The 16,062-nt window shown below is 57.6% G+C and overlaps 1 protein-coding gene across 1 annotated transcript in view; it reads right to left on the bottom strand.

The window, feature by feature from the left end:
• MDGA2 (MAM domain containing glycosylphosphatidylinositol anchor 2) overlaps positions 1-12,784 on the bottom strand; it is a 398,250-nt gene extending 385,466 nt beyond the window's left edge. Inside the window, exon 1 of the mRNA XM_075104400.1 lies at positions 12,542-12,784. Within this exon, the coding sequence (XP_074960501.1) occupies positions 12,542-12,614 (73 nt within the window). The 5' untranslated portion in view covers positions 12,615-12,784. The remainder of the gene's footprint in view (positions 1-12,541) is intronic.
• Between the last annotated feature and the right edge of the window lie 3,278 nt (positions 12,785-16,062).

The raw sequence follows: 16,062 nt of genomic DNA, 5'->3' as shown, positions 1-16,062 counted from the left end.
AGATGCCAGATACTCAAGGGGAAAAGCTGCAGCCAAAATGCCACTGCACACCCCTTGTTCATGCAGGTGAAGACCTGCTCCCTGCGAGACCCCCTCTGAGCTGCCCTGAGACGTGCCATCTCCATCAGGTTTGTGAGCAGTTATCATCCCACCTCAACCAGTCCCAGCATGGTGAGCTGGGAACACAAACCAGACTTTTCTATCCAAGCACGGGGCAAGAGTCAAAGCGTCGGTCTGCCCGTCTGCTCATGCTCCCCCATGCTCAGAGGAGGGTCTCCTCTTCCTAGGGGAGATGCTCAGAGCTCTGTGCCACTCTGAGGACAATCTAGAGATGTGGCCCGGGAACAGGGTATGGGTGGGGAAAGCCAACGAGCAGGACAGGCTGGAAAATGGTCTGATAAAAAGCCTCCTGAATTTCATTGTAAAGTCCTGCAGCTGGAAGGAAACGACCCCATGTGGCAGGACTGGCTGAGAAAGTGTCTCTGCGGAGAAGGTTTCAGTGGATTCCTGCAGGGATGAAAGCCAGCCGCATCCTGGGCAGCAGCATAGCAGGTCGAGGGACATCCAGCCCAGAGAAGAGAAGGTGAAGCCACTAATCACTATCGTGACACACCAAGTGGATGGTCATAGAGAAGACAGAGCCAGTGTCTTCATGGAAGGTGCGTAGGAAAATGACAAGAGGCAACGGGCACAAGCTGCCAGCAAGGCCCTGACCAACCCATCCCAGGGGTGGGGCTGGCCCTGGTTTGAGGAGGGGTTGGACCAGAGACCACCTGAGCCCCCTTCCACTCTACATGGTGCTCTCATGGTGCAGGACTTTTAAAGTACATGCCCTTTGCACACATCAGCTATAATACAACACGATGCTGGTGAAACACTAAGCCCAGTGTTTCCAAAGAGTTTGAGCGGGAGCAAACTAATGTACAAATGATTAAGCAATTGAAAAGAATTACTTCAGCTGCCAAATCATTGCAATTGTGCTCAGTGAACATATAATCTTAATCCCTGTAATAAAGGCCGTGACCACACAACGAAGCAGAAGGAACACCTGAGCTGCATTTTTATTCCCCCGAAGCAGGTTATTGTACAGCTGTGTCGGGGTAGCTCCACAGACCATCGCTAGAATAACAGCAAGGGATGACTTCGGGAAAGGGAGAAAACTAACGTGAGCACAAATCCATGATGATCTAATCAGGGCAGCTCAAAATAGTGAGACGGTCAGCAGGACTTACCTGGAAGCCTGTCAGGCTCCCATTAAACCAAAAAGATTTCCAGAAAGGAGACAGGGACTACTGGAAGGAGCTACCCAACATGGGTCCCCAACCCAGCGGTGTCAGGGTCTTCTGGTGGATGGAAGGAAGCTACTTAACGCCTGTGGAGGCACAGACCCTTGTGACACAGAGACAGTAGAAGTAAGTTCTCAAAACATTGCACAGATAAGAAGTACCTAAAATCAGTGTGATTTCTGAAACTTCCTCCCAGACTGCTTGAGGACTGCAAAGCACAGTAGCTCCAGCAACATCTCATTACGTTACGTCGTCTCTCCAGTATGGAAAATACTTTCAGCATTAAACTTCCCCAAGGCTCAAGTATTCATAAAACAAGAACTGCCCAGACAAGGTTTACCTCCAGTTTGGGGAATAAGACAAGAACCCAGACTATTAATCCAAGTATTAACAGCAACACCAGCTGCGCGTACCTGGGAGGGAGCCGCAGCGAGCCGTGCTGGGGTACGAACACACCATGCCCTGCCTGCGGATGGAGCGGGCTCAGCTCCTGTCGACCCCTCCATTGGCATGAAGCTTCACAGCGCACCCCTCTGAAGTGGGAGGATGACTGCTCGTCGGTTGGCTCGGTATTAGGCTTTTATCTCCCTGCCTCTTTGATCCCTGTCTCGCAAATCTGTGAGCCACCAGCCAGAATTAGTCAGTGAAACGACATAAGAAATAAAAGTCCTGGCAGTTTCATGTTCAAGATGATGGTGCAGCTTTTCTGGCTGTCTCCGGAGGACTGAAGGCTCCCAGGTTGGTGCATCAAGGACGGTCAGCTTTTCCCTTCACCAAATCAGAAAGGCTTGCTTTAAAACCCACCAGTGCTGTGTAACAAGACTCGGCCTAAGGTTGCTGGCCCCAGACTCTCCCACCTCTCCCACTACACAGGGAAGGTGACGGAGATGCTCTAAGAGGCTCTCAGTAAGCAGCATACAGACGGCATGCATCCCCCCGTCCCCGCGGGGCATCTCTGCCAGTGATGGCGACCGACGTTGGTCGGTGGCTGTGGGCAGGCTCAACCCGCCATCCAGCAGGCTGCCAGGGTCTTCTTACCAGCACACCACCAAAGCTCCTCTTGCCTTTCCAAAGTCCTCCTGACTGCCACCAAAAAGAAAAGTCTTAGTGGCCACAAGTACCATATAATTACAGCCCTGACAACCAGCATGCTAAATGCTGCCTTCTCCAGTCCTCCTGGTGGTCCCAGTGACCTTGTAATTCCCACCTGGTGGGTATAATCCGCAAAAACAAAACAAAGTATTTTTAAAAATCATTAATCACAAAGAAAATTGGTCATTTTAATACTTTTTAATGGAAACTGCTTTTCTAGGAAGCTAGAAACTCACTAATGTAACCACATTGCCCAAGTCATTCCCAAGCAGTGCAGACAGGACAAAGCAAGGCATCGACCCTCAAACCCCTTCCCTGTGCGGGTGCCAGAGCAGGGGCACAGGCTGCCCAGGGAGGCTGTGGGGTCCCTTCCCTGGAGACATTCACCCCCCGCCTGGACGCGGCCCTGTGCCCCTGCTCTGGGGGTGCCTGCTCCAGCAGGGGTGGGACGGGGGGGAGCTCCAGAGGGCCCTGCCAGCCCTCGCCATCCTGGGATTCTGGGATTCTGTAGCTAGCGGCGGCCGTGTGCGAACCATTGCCAACCTGTAGCCAGGAGCTCACCGACACCTCACCGAAGCACCAGCGCCGTTTCGAACACGCCCCATTCCGGTGAAACGGCAGCAGTGGCACCGAGCTTTGTACAAGCCCATACCGATAGTCGGGATACGGCCGCTCCGGGCTCCCGCGCTTGCTACACAGCCTGCGTACGGCCACGCCAAAGCCACAGGCAGCTCACACCTACACCCACGGCCATGGCAAGCTCATAGCACCTGCAGTTCAGCTTTCTGGGTGCTTATTGCAGCATCCTTACCACCTCGCAAGCTCTAGGAAATGGCCTTGACAGGGCTGGGTGCAATGGAAAGGGAGGGTGACTTACGAGGCCACCCACTGGCACGGTGAAGAGGGGTACGTGGTGCTGTACCGTGTTGGGGTACACCTCAGGTACAGGCTATGAGAGAACAGCAAGGTGTTTGACAGCAGCATCTCAACACCATTTAATGATTCTTCCCCCAAGGTTCAAAGGCTGAAGTACTGTGCAGTCACACCCATTTATTAATAAAGAATTATGTTCCAGCCTGGAAATCATTACAGGTGTCGCACAGTTCTGCAAACAAGTACCAGCCCAAAAGCACCCAGAGATTAAATCCAAAACTAAATCAGTGAACCCATGGGCACCAAGGTCTCCCTTGTCGTGCAAACAGCCCCCAGGAGCCCATTACCGTGTCCTGACATTGGATGTTTGGGGCGCCTGTGACCACCCAGTCTGGGATGTCCCAGCTCCAGTGCCTTCCCATGGGAAGCCGGGCACAGCAAAGGCATCGGCAGGGGTTGAGGAGGCTCATACTTTTATCTGATGGGTGTTTCATCCCAAAATACTGGCTTTTTTATGAGCCTGCAGCTGGCGGTGTTCCCAGCCCAGATATCCCCCAGAGTACCAGTGCTAGGTGCCAGGCAGACCGGGGAGACCTTCAGGGAGGCCTCCCATGGGGTGGGAAGGAGGCTTTTCATCACAGGCTCTTTGAAGAGCACTGCAAGGACTCGAGGACAGCTAAGAAACACACTAAAGGCAGAAGTAGGGTATTTTCTTCACCCCAAAATTACAGCTATCTTCTTAAATTACTCTTTCATGAAAAATTGCCGGGTGCCACCCAGCAGTCCAGTGAAAACCAGGGGAGCAGCGTGGCGTCCGGGGGATCACGCCACATCGCATCCTTCGCACCCCAGCTGGGTATCGCGTTGCCATCCCCACTCCACTATTCCCAACCCCGTTTCCCTTCACTCCTCCGCTGGCATTTACAGCTTCTGTTAGACGAAAGAAAATATTACTGCTAGCGTGGAGGTGTACTGCTAACAGGCTAAAGGGAGAAGTGCATGCTGCAACACAGCTCGCACTTGCTTGCCTAGCAATTCCAGCTCTGGTTTGTTGTTTTGTTTTTAAATAATTATTTTTTCATATTTTAAATCCACCTTGGATGAAATGTGAAAGGGTCCAGAGAAGAAAAGGGGTCAAGGAAAGGATGTGGCTCTTCCTTAAGCCAAAGTCATGGCCAAGAGATGTGTCATACCTCTGAAGAACTTTACTGGCACCAGAGGAAGGTTCTCCCACCCTTCTGCAGCCCCCACTGCAATGCCATTAAGAGGAGACATCGCCTCCCCGGTCCCCAGTGCCTCCTTCCCCCCAGTCCAGCCGTGCACAGCCCCCAGCATGGCCTCAGGCTTGCTCCAGGGTTGATCTTTCTCTTCCACCCCACCTTCCAGGAGGCTTTCATCCAGCACTGCTCCCATGGCTTCCGTAAAAATCAGGCTGGTGATGGTGAGGGTCGGAGCAAGTGTTTTGCCGCAAGGTGTGGAGGTCCCCGCTCACAGAGGGCTGCATCACCTTCTGCTCCTTGTACGCTCCCGGCATGGGGTGTCCTGTGCCTGGCACCCTCCTCCACCCACCTCTTCATGCTCTAAGCCCATGTTGCACCAGCCCTGGCCCCAGCGGTCCCTCAGCTCCCCAGCTCCTCTGCTCTGCAGAGACAGCATCTTCCAGGGCAGTCTTACAGCATGTGAGGGACAACCCACTATCTCACCTAGTCACAAAACCACATTTCCAAGTTACAAAACAACTGCTCGGGCAGTGGGATTTCTCCATGTGCTGATGCCATGAAGCCCGACGACGTGGCTCTGGCAGAGCAGCCAGCACTTGGCGAGACTCTGCCCAGCCACTGTGCTTCGGAGCACGGCAGCCCTTGGCCCCAGTGCCCCCAGAGCCCCCCCGGAGCCCCAGGCCCAGGGGTACCTGAGCACCACTCTCACTCTGAAGCCAATGGGACTTGGGCACGCTGGCACTCAGAGGCTGCCTGCCAAAAACCTGGCTGTGAACTCCCGAGCAGTGCCTCCCCCAGCTGGGACAAGGCGTGCGCGATGCACGCCAGGAAGCCCACGGAAAGCGGTACCGCAGGTGTTCCACACACCCCAATGCACACAGAGGGGAGGGGACCTTTGATCCCATCTCCTCCCCCACTGAGAGTTACCTACCGGCGTATTTCATACACAGCGTTTTAATCATGTAACGTAATAACAACAACATAATTCAAGTCCAGACCATTTGCTAAGTAACATATATTACTCCTATCGCTGCTTTGCTATATTACAAGTAGATTAACTGTTTCCTAGAGTTTGAGGCCAGGAGAGGCGGTGGGTCTCATCTGGGCTGACCCACAAACCAGAGATTTCCCTCAGCGATTCCTACCCATACTGAGCTCGCCAATTTAAGAAGCAACATTTGATTGCATACCAAAGACGTTTGACATCAGGGTGTCCAGCACATCTCTCAGTGAGATGCTCCAACATTTAATTACCCCAGATGTTAAAAAAAGTCATCCTTATCCCCACTGTGGTCTTCGGTAACTTCAAATGATTGCTGTTGGCTCTTCTAACAGCTTAGGTGGCTGCTTGGAGCTAGCTCTGCACCACTGCCTGCCTCTTCCTTCCTGAGATAATGATAACATACATTTATCTCCCTTTTTAAATACCTCAGTCAGTCTTATCCACCTCCACGCATGGAGCTCCTCTAGTCCCTCCTCACAGACCTGTTTTCCAGATCACAAACCTCCCTGGTACCCAAATACGCTGGCAACAAGCAATCAGGGCAAAGAGACATCAAAATCAAGCTAAATGCTGCCAAGGGCAATGTGGGTCTGGAAGGCAGCTGCTCGGTCCTTCAACCTTTCATGGATGCAAGAAGCACTTATTGAAGCAGGTATCATCTGCTCCCGGGCAGCCACCGTGTCCTGAACGAAAGTCCTCCTTCCAGAAGAGCCAGGCTTCAAAAGCTGAGAATAGCAAACTGACTTCCCTCCATTTTCGGCTATATTTAGCATGGCCATTATTTACGGAGATGGCAGGAAATAAGTCAGCCGGATCCAGACATAACTCAAAATTGGAAAGAGGGTCTATAAAAAGATAAACCAAAGGACCTAACGGGGAGCCAGTCGTGGGGGCTCGACATGGCTACGAGGGAGGGCTCTTTCAGTGGTGACGGCACGCCAACACTGCAAACACCGAACGCATGCACTGGGCCAGACCCAGGCCGTGGGGACCAGGGGAGCTGCCTTCCCTCAGACAGCCGCTCTCAAAAAATCCTTTCTCAAAAAAAAAAAAAAAGTCCTTTCCAGGCTTAAGAAATATGGTTTAAGAAACAACTCATGGCCCTGAGCCCGTCCGAGCCAGGGAGAGTCCTGGCACTGGCAGGGGGAGGCAGGGAACACCTCCCCCCTTGCATTCGCTCCCTGCATGACCTGTGGCTGGGGGCCTCCCATCCAAAAGGGTTTTTTCCACTGGAGGAAGGGGATATACTGCAGAAGACCCAGTGCCCTACAAAAGTATACGTATATATATATATACACATGCATATATAGGCAATGCGTGCAGGATGCAGATCATCCCTTCACCGAAGGAGGTCCCAGAAAATATTTGAGGAGAGTAGGAAACAGAACTGAGCTGTAATCATTCATCTGTTTCCTTCCTCCCCAGCACTTCATCTGCCTGACTCTAATTAAACTGGATTTTGCTCTTCTGAGCAAGGAGAGCTTTTATTTTATTTGTTTAAAGACTGTTTCCTTGCCACTAGATTTCCTCCAAATCTCCCTCACACAGAGTCAAAGGCAACAGTTTGACCGGAGACGCAAAGCGCATCAGCTGCCCCTGGGAGGATGAGATGTGCTGCGACGCCATCCAGCACGGCACAGAGGCCACTCGCTGCACGCCAGGAGGTTGCCTGGCGCTGCCGCACGCGTCCCGGGACGCGCAAAACCCGACGGAAGTTTCTGCATCGCTTCAGCAGACCCGGCGCCAGGTTAAATCTCTGTTGCGGGTTTTCTTCCCAGCACATTTACTGCTGAGCATTTTTACAATTTGACTCTATCCATTTGCATCCCTCGACCCGAAACTGTTGCACCCCAGGGCAAAACCAGCCCCCCGAACACAGAGATCATCACTCCCGGACACCAGACTCCCTCGCTCCCGCGATGCCGGGTGCTGCACGGCCCCTTACCTACGGCACAACTAAGAACCGCGGGAGCAGAGTCAATCCCCATCGCTTGGCTGTCCGTAAGAGGCACGACGGCTGCTTCCCCGCCTCTGCACGCTCCCAGATTTAGCTGCTGAAGCTGAAGTTCATCTCAGACCACTGCTGAAATCCCAGTGTAAACATCTGCGGCGTGAGAGGGAGGAGGAGATCCCTCTACGGGGCTCAGTTAAGAGTTAAAGCTCTCAATGATCAGTTGGCTCCTGCAAAACCTCCTGGAGCGGGCGGCGGAGGAGCGCACAGCTGCTCAGAAACGCCGGCCCCTGCGGCACCTCATAATTCCTCCCCTGTTCCCGGGGGCTGCCGCGCTTCCCTCGCACAATGACCCGAATTGTGCGGGGTTAAACCGGCCCACACAACGCCCGCATTCACACCCGGCCGAGGCGAGCAGCGCCGCGGAAATACCCTCCGTCCCCGAGCCGCCGCGGTGGCATCTGGGGCCGGTGATCTAGAGGCTGTCCTCGCCGGCAGAAACGGGCAAGCGACCTTGCTAATGGGGAAATTGCTCTTGCTCTGAGTGGGTTTTTTCTCCCTCCCTCCCTTCTTTCATCCTTCCAATCCACTTGTTCGGCCAGGGCGAGCGCTAGGGAAAGGCCAGCTCAGCGGCGGCACGCAGACACTCCCAGCTCCGAAGCCAGCAGTCATTAATCCCCCCAGGGAGCTGAGCGTACCACAAAATAATAATCATCATTATAAAGAGGCAGCCAGAGACGACAGAAGACCTTCCCAGACGCCGTGTGACCCTGCTCCACCTCCCCAGGGATACAAAGCGCATCATCAGACTCCAGTCAGGCTCCCATCCTGGGGGGGAAGGTGCAGCTCTGGGTTTCGGGTTCCCCATTTCCAAACCCACTTCTTTCTAAAACATACAACTGCAACAAAAACTAAGTCCGTCGGATAACATTTTATGCTTGGCACGAGGAGCAAGGACAATCTCTCTGACATTTTATACGATAAAATCCTTTGCTTCCACATTACTTTGCACCGGCAGCAAAACCCCGGCCATCCCCTTAGCTACGGTTGCTGCTCCCAACACTTTGCACACTCAGGGGCAGAGCCTCAGGGAGTCTCTGGCATGTCTGAGCACAGTGGATGCTCATTACGTTTGTGATCACCTGCTTTCAGGAGGCATTTATAGCCATCCTAATGTTATCTGCATCTGCAGGCGGGATGTTCAGCACTTTTTGTTATAGGAGTTGGTATAAAACACAGTGTGGGGGTGCAGAGAAGGATGAATATTGCACACAGACACTTTTCCCTATGACAAACCTGGCGTTTACATACATAAAAAAACTTATCCTCAGTAGCTGCCCTCCTTGTTTCCACCTGAAGTCATGGGAAAATAACTAAAAGCTCTGCAAGGAGCGGGTAAAACATCCCCCAGTGGCCAGGAGGAAACCGTGCCGCAGGGGGGGCTGCCCGAGGTGCCGGGGGGCTGCAACCCCTCTGTGTGTGACACCCCCCCGGGTGCAGCGACACCATGCCCAGCGGGTACCGCAGCTGCTCCCAGTTACTCTGGTGACTTGCATGTTTTGGAAACCGCTTCCCAGGGTCAGAAAGCATCGGCGCTGACACCGGAGCGATCGCTCCCCACGGTCCTCCCACCGCTGGGTCCCTCCTGCTCCCCAGGCATCCCTCTGGCCCCCACCCAGGCGGCGGTGGCAGCGCTCGGGCTCCTTTCCAAGCATTCACTACGCTGCTCCTCACTCCGCAGAGCAGAAGACGGGTCCCTGGGGACACCACACATCTCAGCGCCTGGACCCCGGGTCCCCAGCATGCCCCCCCTGGCTGGGGCAGTCTGGCACCAGGGAAAGGGATGGGGAAATCTGCTCTCTACTCTCACAAAACTCCCACGTTTTGATGAGCCGCCGCTTATATCTGCTTAAAAACACACCGTGCCCACGTTGGCCTTCTCATTTAGCCATTTTTTCTCTTGCAACTTTAAGTTCGGTGAAAGGATAACCATCATATTCTGAATACCTGCGTTTTCTGCTTTATTAACCATGCAAGTCATGCATAATTTAAAGGAGAGGGAAAGCACTCGAGTTTTTCTAAAGATTATTTCTCCAAGGAAAGAAACTGGGCAAAGCAGAGCTGTACGTCTCGCTGGGGATTTCAGCAGCTCTGCTCTCCCCCCATCCCCTGGAGAGCATCGTGCAGCACAGAGGAGGGGACTGGGGGCACTGGGGGGCACTGGGCAGACCCACGCTGACCCGCTCTTCAACCTTGGGAAACCGTTCCTGGTGTCAGTGTCTCGGTTCCCCCTTAGGTCCAGCTGTACGAGCAACTGACTTTTTAATCTCAGCTTTACTCTTCAGAAGCAACAGAGGAAAGTTTACAGTGAGATGCGCAGCCAGACATCACGGGATGTTAATTTGCTTTTTGGTATGAACTAGGAATAAGCAAATGTGGACCGTTTATCTGGCATTTAAAGGCACCGAGGCAGCTCTCGAGTGCTGCTGCTCTGGGCAGGCATGCCCGCTGCCGTGCCAGGCGCGGTGCTGGCACAGGGCAGAGCCGAGCGGTCCCTCTCTACACCTGCTGCAGTGTCAGAAGCAAGCACCCACGGCGGGCAGGCAGCGCCGGAGAGCAGCCAGGTGGAGCTCGGGCAGTGCACATCATGAGTGAGACCCTGTCCCGGGAGCACAGGTCCTCCTGACGACGAGACACAGCCTTAATGGGAGGAACTGGGGAGAAGTCGGTGTGGCAGACGGCACCTGAATGATGGGTCTGAGTGACCTGCAAAGCAGCAAGTTCTCCGTGCAGGACTGGAGAGGGAGGCAGGGCGCAGGGAGGATGGCCAGACGCGGTAGCACGCTCCTTCGCCTGGTGGAGCGGAGCAACACCCCGAGCCTTCCTTACAGAGGCAGCTGCGGGGGCTCTGCCCGCTCTCAGAAGAGACATTTCAGATTATTGGCACAAAAGCAGGGAACAAGTGGGTTAAGCCAGCGAGACATCTTCCTTACGGCTCTGCTCTTGGAAGCAGAGCTGTGAGGATACTGAAATCGTCAATAAGGGACCAAAAAGTTGTTCATATCCCACAAGCCTATTTTTCCAAAGCAACAAGGACTAAGCCGGCTCCCTCTCCCCAGCCAGGGCTTGCCTTTGCTAGTGGAACTCAGGGCACTGCCTTCAAAACCTCCCTTCTCAAGATGGCCCTGGTGCACCGGGCGGGACCTTTAAGGCGCTCGGGGCTGCCGGGAAGCATACCCTGGGCTTGGCTTTTTTTTTTTTTTAGCAGTGCTCTGCCCACTTTCTCAAACCAACCTTCGGGATTCAATGAAGAAACACAAATTCCCATGAAAGAGGTTTCAAATATAGCACAGCCACCTATGACTGACTCCAGAGCACTGCCCCCCGCCCCTCACCAGCCCTTCACCCATCGTCCTTACCCTAAATAAGGCGTTACATTTTACAGGATGAAAACACATCATTGCCAAACAAAAGTCTTACTACAAATCCGCATGTGACATCGCCCGTGCATCGGCGCCGGCGGTCAGTCTAGGGCAAGAGCTCCTTTTCCCGTAGGCCCCCACAAAACACGTTCTGCCTGAACAAGCCCTCTCCTATTCACGACAGCCGTTGCTATTCCAGCGCATCCAACAATATGTGCCTGTGTGTCGGGGAAAGCAGGGAGCGCCGGTGCTGCCAGCGCCGAGATCTGCACGTTAGGGATCCAACTGCTGCGAGCAGAACCCCTCAGATATTTTCAATTACACCAAAATTTGGCAAATTAAAAAGGGGAAGGGCGGGGGGAGATATGCATGTCTAGCTGGGGCTGCTTTGCTGGTAGGAAGCAAATATTCTAGTGCCGAAACAGGCACAGGGGCTCGAAGGAGCTGATGTCAAATGAAGCATTTACTGGTAAATTCATGAACTCCCCTCAACACCGAGTACCAGAGCCAACACTCCCAGCGGCACCGCACCGCCGCCGAGCCCCGCCGCGCTGCTTACATACGTTGCCACCGGGCCGGGGCTGGGACATCACCGGGACCAGAGCATCACCGGGGCCGGGGCATCACCGGGGCCAGAGCACCACCGGGACTGGGGATGGAGCTCCACCGGGGCCGGGGCTGGAGCACCACCGGGGCCGGGGCTGGAGCATCAGCGGGGTCGGGGCCGGGGCATCACCGGGGTCGGGGCATCATCGGGGCCGGAACATCACCGGCGCCAGAGCACCACCGGGGCCGGGGCTGGAGCATCACCGGGGACGGAAGCATCACCGGGGCCGGAGCACTACCGGGGACGGGGCTGGAGCATCGCCGGGGTCGGGGCATCACGGGGACCGAGGCCGGGGCATCCCTGGGGCCGGGTACAGCGCACCGGGCGGGTCCACGCCGCGCAGCTCCGCGATCCAGTGGGGCGCCCGGTTCTCCCCGCTGCTCAGCTCCGGGCTTCGCCGAAACGGGGCCAATTTGGGGCGGGGGTGGATGGTGGGGGGGCGGGTTGGAGGGGAAGGAAGCAACAAGACCCGCGTCCCTGGCGCCAGCCCCCCACGCAGCCGCCCAGGACCCGGCTGCTGAAAGCGGGGCAGGGGATGCCGCCGGCTCGGCCCCGGCCGCCCCGCTCCGCGGAGCCCCCCGCCCCCCCGGTCCCGCTCCGCGGCGACGATTTGCAAGTCACTGCCGGGGGGGGGGGGGAGGCCGTGGGAGCGGGGCCGCGGGGCGCTCCCCTGCGCGCCCACCCGCGGAGCCGTCCGCGCCTCGCGCCCGCGGGGATTTGCGCGCCCCCGGCGGAGCACCGCGAAGTTTGCCGTTCCCCCCCCCCCCCCCCGCGCTTTCGCTCCGCGGCCGCGGGCGGGCGGTCGGTAGCATCACTGCTAACAAGTGCGCGGCGTTCCGCGGGCGCGGAAAAACCCATCCCGGGAAAAACCCGGGAGCGGCCGGAGACCCCCGCGCCCCCCTCCTCGAAATCCCCCCGCCTCCCCCCGGGTTTTCGCCGTTCAATGTCAGCGTCTCATGGCAACGGCGCTGCCTCCGCTCTGCCTCCGCCGGCTCCCGCGGAGGAGGACACCCGCCCCCCACCCCCCCAGCCTCTCCTCCCGCCTCGGCGACAGTCGCGACAAGGTCACGCCGCGCCCCGCACTCACCGTACACCCCTTGCCCGGAGCTGCCCTCCAGCAGAACCGTCAGCAAGCCCAGCAACCCGATCGCTACATCCATCTTCACGTGAGCATCCACATATCCAGCCCGGCGGTGGCGGGGGGGGGGGCGCCGCGGGGGGAGGCAGCGCAGCGCCCGCCGGAGCCCCGCGCTCCGCTGCGGCCGAGCCGCGCACGCCCGCGGAGGCAGGGCGGCGGGGGCAGGCGGCGGGCACCGCTCCGGTCCTCCCTCCTCCTCCTCCTCCTTCTCCTCCTCCGCCTCCTCCTCCTCCTCCTCCTCCTCCTGCGCAGCGGGCGGCGCGGAGCGGCGTGGCGGGGAGCGGTGCGGGGCGAGCCCCCCCCCCCCCCTCAGAACCGCAACCCCCTCAGGGCTCCGGCCGCCGCCGCCGCCGCCTCCCGGGGCCGCCGAGCACCGCGCGGGGCCGCCGCAGCCGCCTGCGCCCCGCGGCCATCAGATGCCATCGCAGCTCCGCGACCCCCGCATGGTGCGTGGGGGGGTGGGGGGGTGGGGGGGGGTGGGGGGGCGGGAAGGGTTTGGGGGGGGGCGCGGAGGTGGCGTCGGGGGTGGATGCGGGGCCGCGGAGGTGCCTCCTGCTCTTGCGCGCCCGCGGAGCGGCCCCTCACCGCGCCGGGCCCATGGCGGGGGTGGGCGGGAATTGGGGTGGGGGGAGGCGGGGTGGGGGGGCGGCGGGCTTCCCTGTGCGGTGCGGTGGGTGCGTGTGCGCTGCGTGTGCGAGTGCGGGTGGAGGGCGGCGGTGTGCCGTCACGTTGTGCTATACGTGCCGGCAGCCGGAGCCGGGGAGCCGCAGCCCGGCGACGTCAAAGCTGCGTGGCTCGCTGCTGCGCGCCTTCCTCCGCCTCCTCCTCCTCCTCCTCCTCGCCGCCGCCTCCCGCGTCCCCGCGGCTCCGCAGGCGCGGTGAAGGCTGCTCCCGGCTCCGAGGGCACCGCACCGACGGGTGCGCGGGGCGGGCGCTGCGGGGCGTCCCCACGCACCTCCCGCCCGTGGGGCTTCCCTGCCGGCACCCCGAGCCTGCTGTCCCCTCGTTGCCCCCCCGCCACTCCACCCCGCTCCCAGCTGCCTGTGCTGGGGGGGGGGGGGGGGGGCACCCCAGGGCTCAGACCTCCTCCCAGCCCTGCTCCGCGCCACTAGTGACACGCACTCGTGGGGCGCCGGCGGGCAGCAGCAGCGCTGCTTCCCCCAGCCTCCGCTGCCCAAACCCCCTGTGGATGCTCAAGGTTGAGTGCCCCAGGGCACGGGGGTAAGGACCGCCACCAGCCCGGGGGCTCCCACGCCCCGGTGTGACAAGAGGTGACACAGGGAGGGGGGACAAGCTGCTCCGTGCACCTGGCAGGCAGCGACGCAGCTGAGCTCGCCCCCACTGCTGGGTTTTCACCCAGTCATTCCCCCCTTCGGTGGTTTTTGGCCTCCATCAAGTATCTGAGGTACCTCCCTGGCTCCCAGCACCTTCCCAGGCTGCCTGATGTCCGTACACTTCAGGGTCCTGTGGGACTTGTGCTGGTGAAGGTCTCATGCCTCCAATTTGCGAAAGCAAACCAAGGACTTGTTGGGGAGTGACTGCCCCAAGGACCTGGGGAGTGACCGCCCCTGCCCTCTCCCCTTCTTGCCTGCCTCTTGCAAGGATTGTGCCAAAACCACAGGCACCTCAGGCACAGTTACATTCAGCTTCCTCCTCCGCCTGCATCAATTAACGATTAGTGCTCAAGGCCAGGACAAAGTGACATGCTCTGGAAGAAGCAATTGCGCTGTCAGGGTTGCTTGTGACCCCACTGGCACGAGGCAGGACACCGTTAACAAGGCTTGGACTCTTCTAGCGCTGTGGAGCGCTCTCCTGGCCACTGGTGACAAGGGCTGAGCTCAGTGCTGCCCTTCTGAGATGATCCAATGCATTGCTCTGTTAAGCTTCCATCCCCAAAAGGCTCAGAGCCATCCAATTCATCATTTGGAAATACACTGACGGAGGCAAAGGGCTGGATTCAGTTCCTGCTGGGGCTGCTCCTTCTTCCCGGCCTGGTAAGAAAGTGGGAGGTGGGAGGAGGGATGGGCGCAGCGCTTCTCTGCACAAGCCCCATGCCCACGGAGCGCAGGCTGGCACTCAGCTCTGGCTGGAGCCTGTCACCGACCCGCTGCCAGCTGGAGCCAGCTGGAGCCTCTGAGGATGGCGCTGAGATTGCACTGTGATTGCGCTCAAAATACTGTGTCCCCCTCGAGAGACACACCGTTCTGCGCCGTTCCAGACCCTCTCACTGCCTCTGGCTGCGGTGAGGGTTTGACGTGTTCACAGAACTGACCCTCCATGCAACCATTTCCCCTTCCCATAGGAAACCAGGTCAGTGGGGAATTCGGGAAGGTTTTCTCTGCTGGTTGAAGGTTGGGAAGCCTTGCAGAGATCTACACTGGTATGTAGGCGCATGCCAAAACCCACGTGGTTGTTGCTTCGTTGCTAAGGCAGGCGGCAGCACTAGCAAATGCAGGGTAGTTCCTCCAGCTGCACCGACCCCTCGGGACAGACTGCGTGCAGCCCCTCTCAGCAAAGGTTGCTCCGTGCGGGAAGCCAGAGCAGCATGGCTTCCCCGCTCACAGTAATGTATCGGGGGAAAAGGCAGACTCTTGCCAAGCAGCTTCTTACCTGATTGTAGGACATGGCAGCACAGTGGCCATTTAACGCAGGTTTCATTGAATCATAGAATTATTAAGGTTGGAAAAGACCTCTAGGATCATCAAGTCCAACGACCAACCCAACACCCCCAGGCCTCCTAATCCATGTCCTGAAGTGCCACATCTACACATCTTTTAAATACCTCCTCTTTTAAGTATCTCCTCCTGCTTCACGTGCAAGAAGGCTCCCAGGTGTGTGGAGCTGCTTATCCAGGGGAGGTGAAGGACTGCAAAGTCGTGGACGTGCCTCAATCAGTGATGGGACATCTAGGGGTGAGGGGAGACGGGGGCCTGTACCTCCCTCCCGGATAGCAAGTCGCAGGGAGGTCCAGCTCAGTAGACCCAACAATCCAGAAGCTGTGGGTGCCGCTGGAGGATGGAGGGGGAGGTCCTCAGCTGCCATTGCACTGCTCAGAGCCTAGCAAAGATATCGCCTCTGTGAAACCATCCAAATGCATCTCAACAACCTCACTGGTTGGTCTCCCTGTTTGAAGGGAGTCCCAGATTGCATGTCTGGGTCCATCTGATGCTCCTGTTTATCTGTCTTTCAGTTGCGGGGAGAATTTGGGGTAATCTGCCTCAGTAGATCTCCGGAGGCTGCACTTGCAGTGTGGCCTTCAGCAGATTACATTCAACCTTCAGTGGCCTTTTGCCTTTTCTCCACCTTCAGCCTCTCCATCCGGCCACACGTGTGCCGAACTGGCCCTCGAAGCAACAGCTGTGCCCCATCATCTGGGCTACGGTCATCCCATCCTAACCCAGACTTGCACCCTGGGGTCCGTTTCCCCCCCACCAGCTATTTCCCACCCCCCCAGTCTCCTTTCTTACTCC

This window comes from Phalacrocorax aristotelis, chromosome 9 (assembly GCF_949628215.1).
Source record: "Phalacrocorax aristotelis chromosome 9, bGulAri2.1, whole genome shotgun sequence".
Lineage (NCBI taxonomy): Eukaryota > Metazoa > Chordata > Aves > Suliformes > Phalacrocoracidae > Phalacrocorax > Phalacrocorax aristotelis.
The sequence above is the reverse complement of the archived record's forward strand: the minus strand, read 5'-3'. Positions and strand labels throughout refer to the sequence as shown.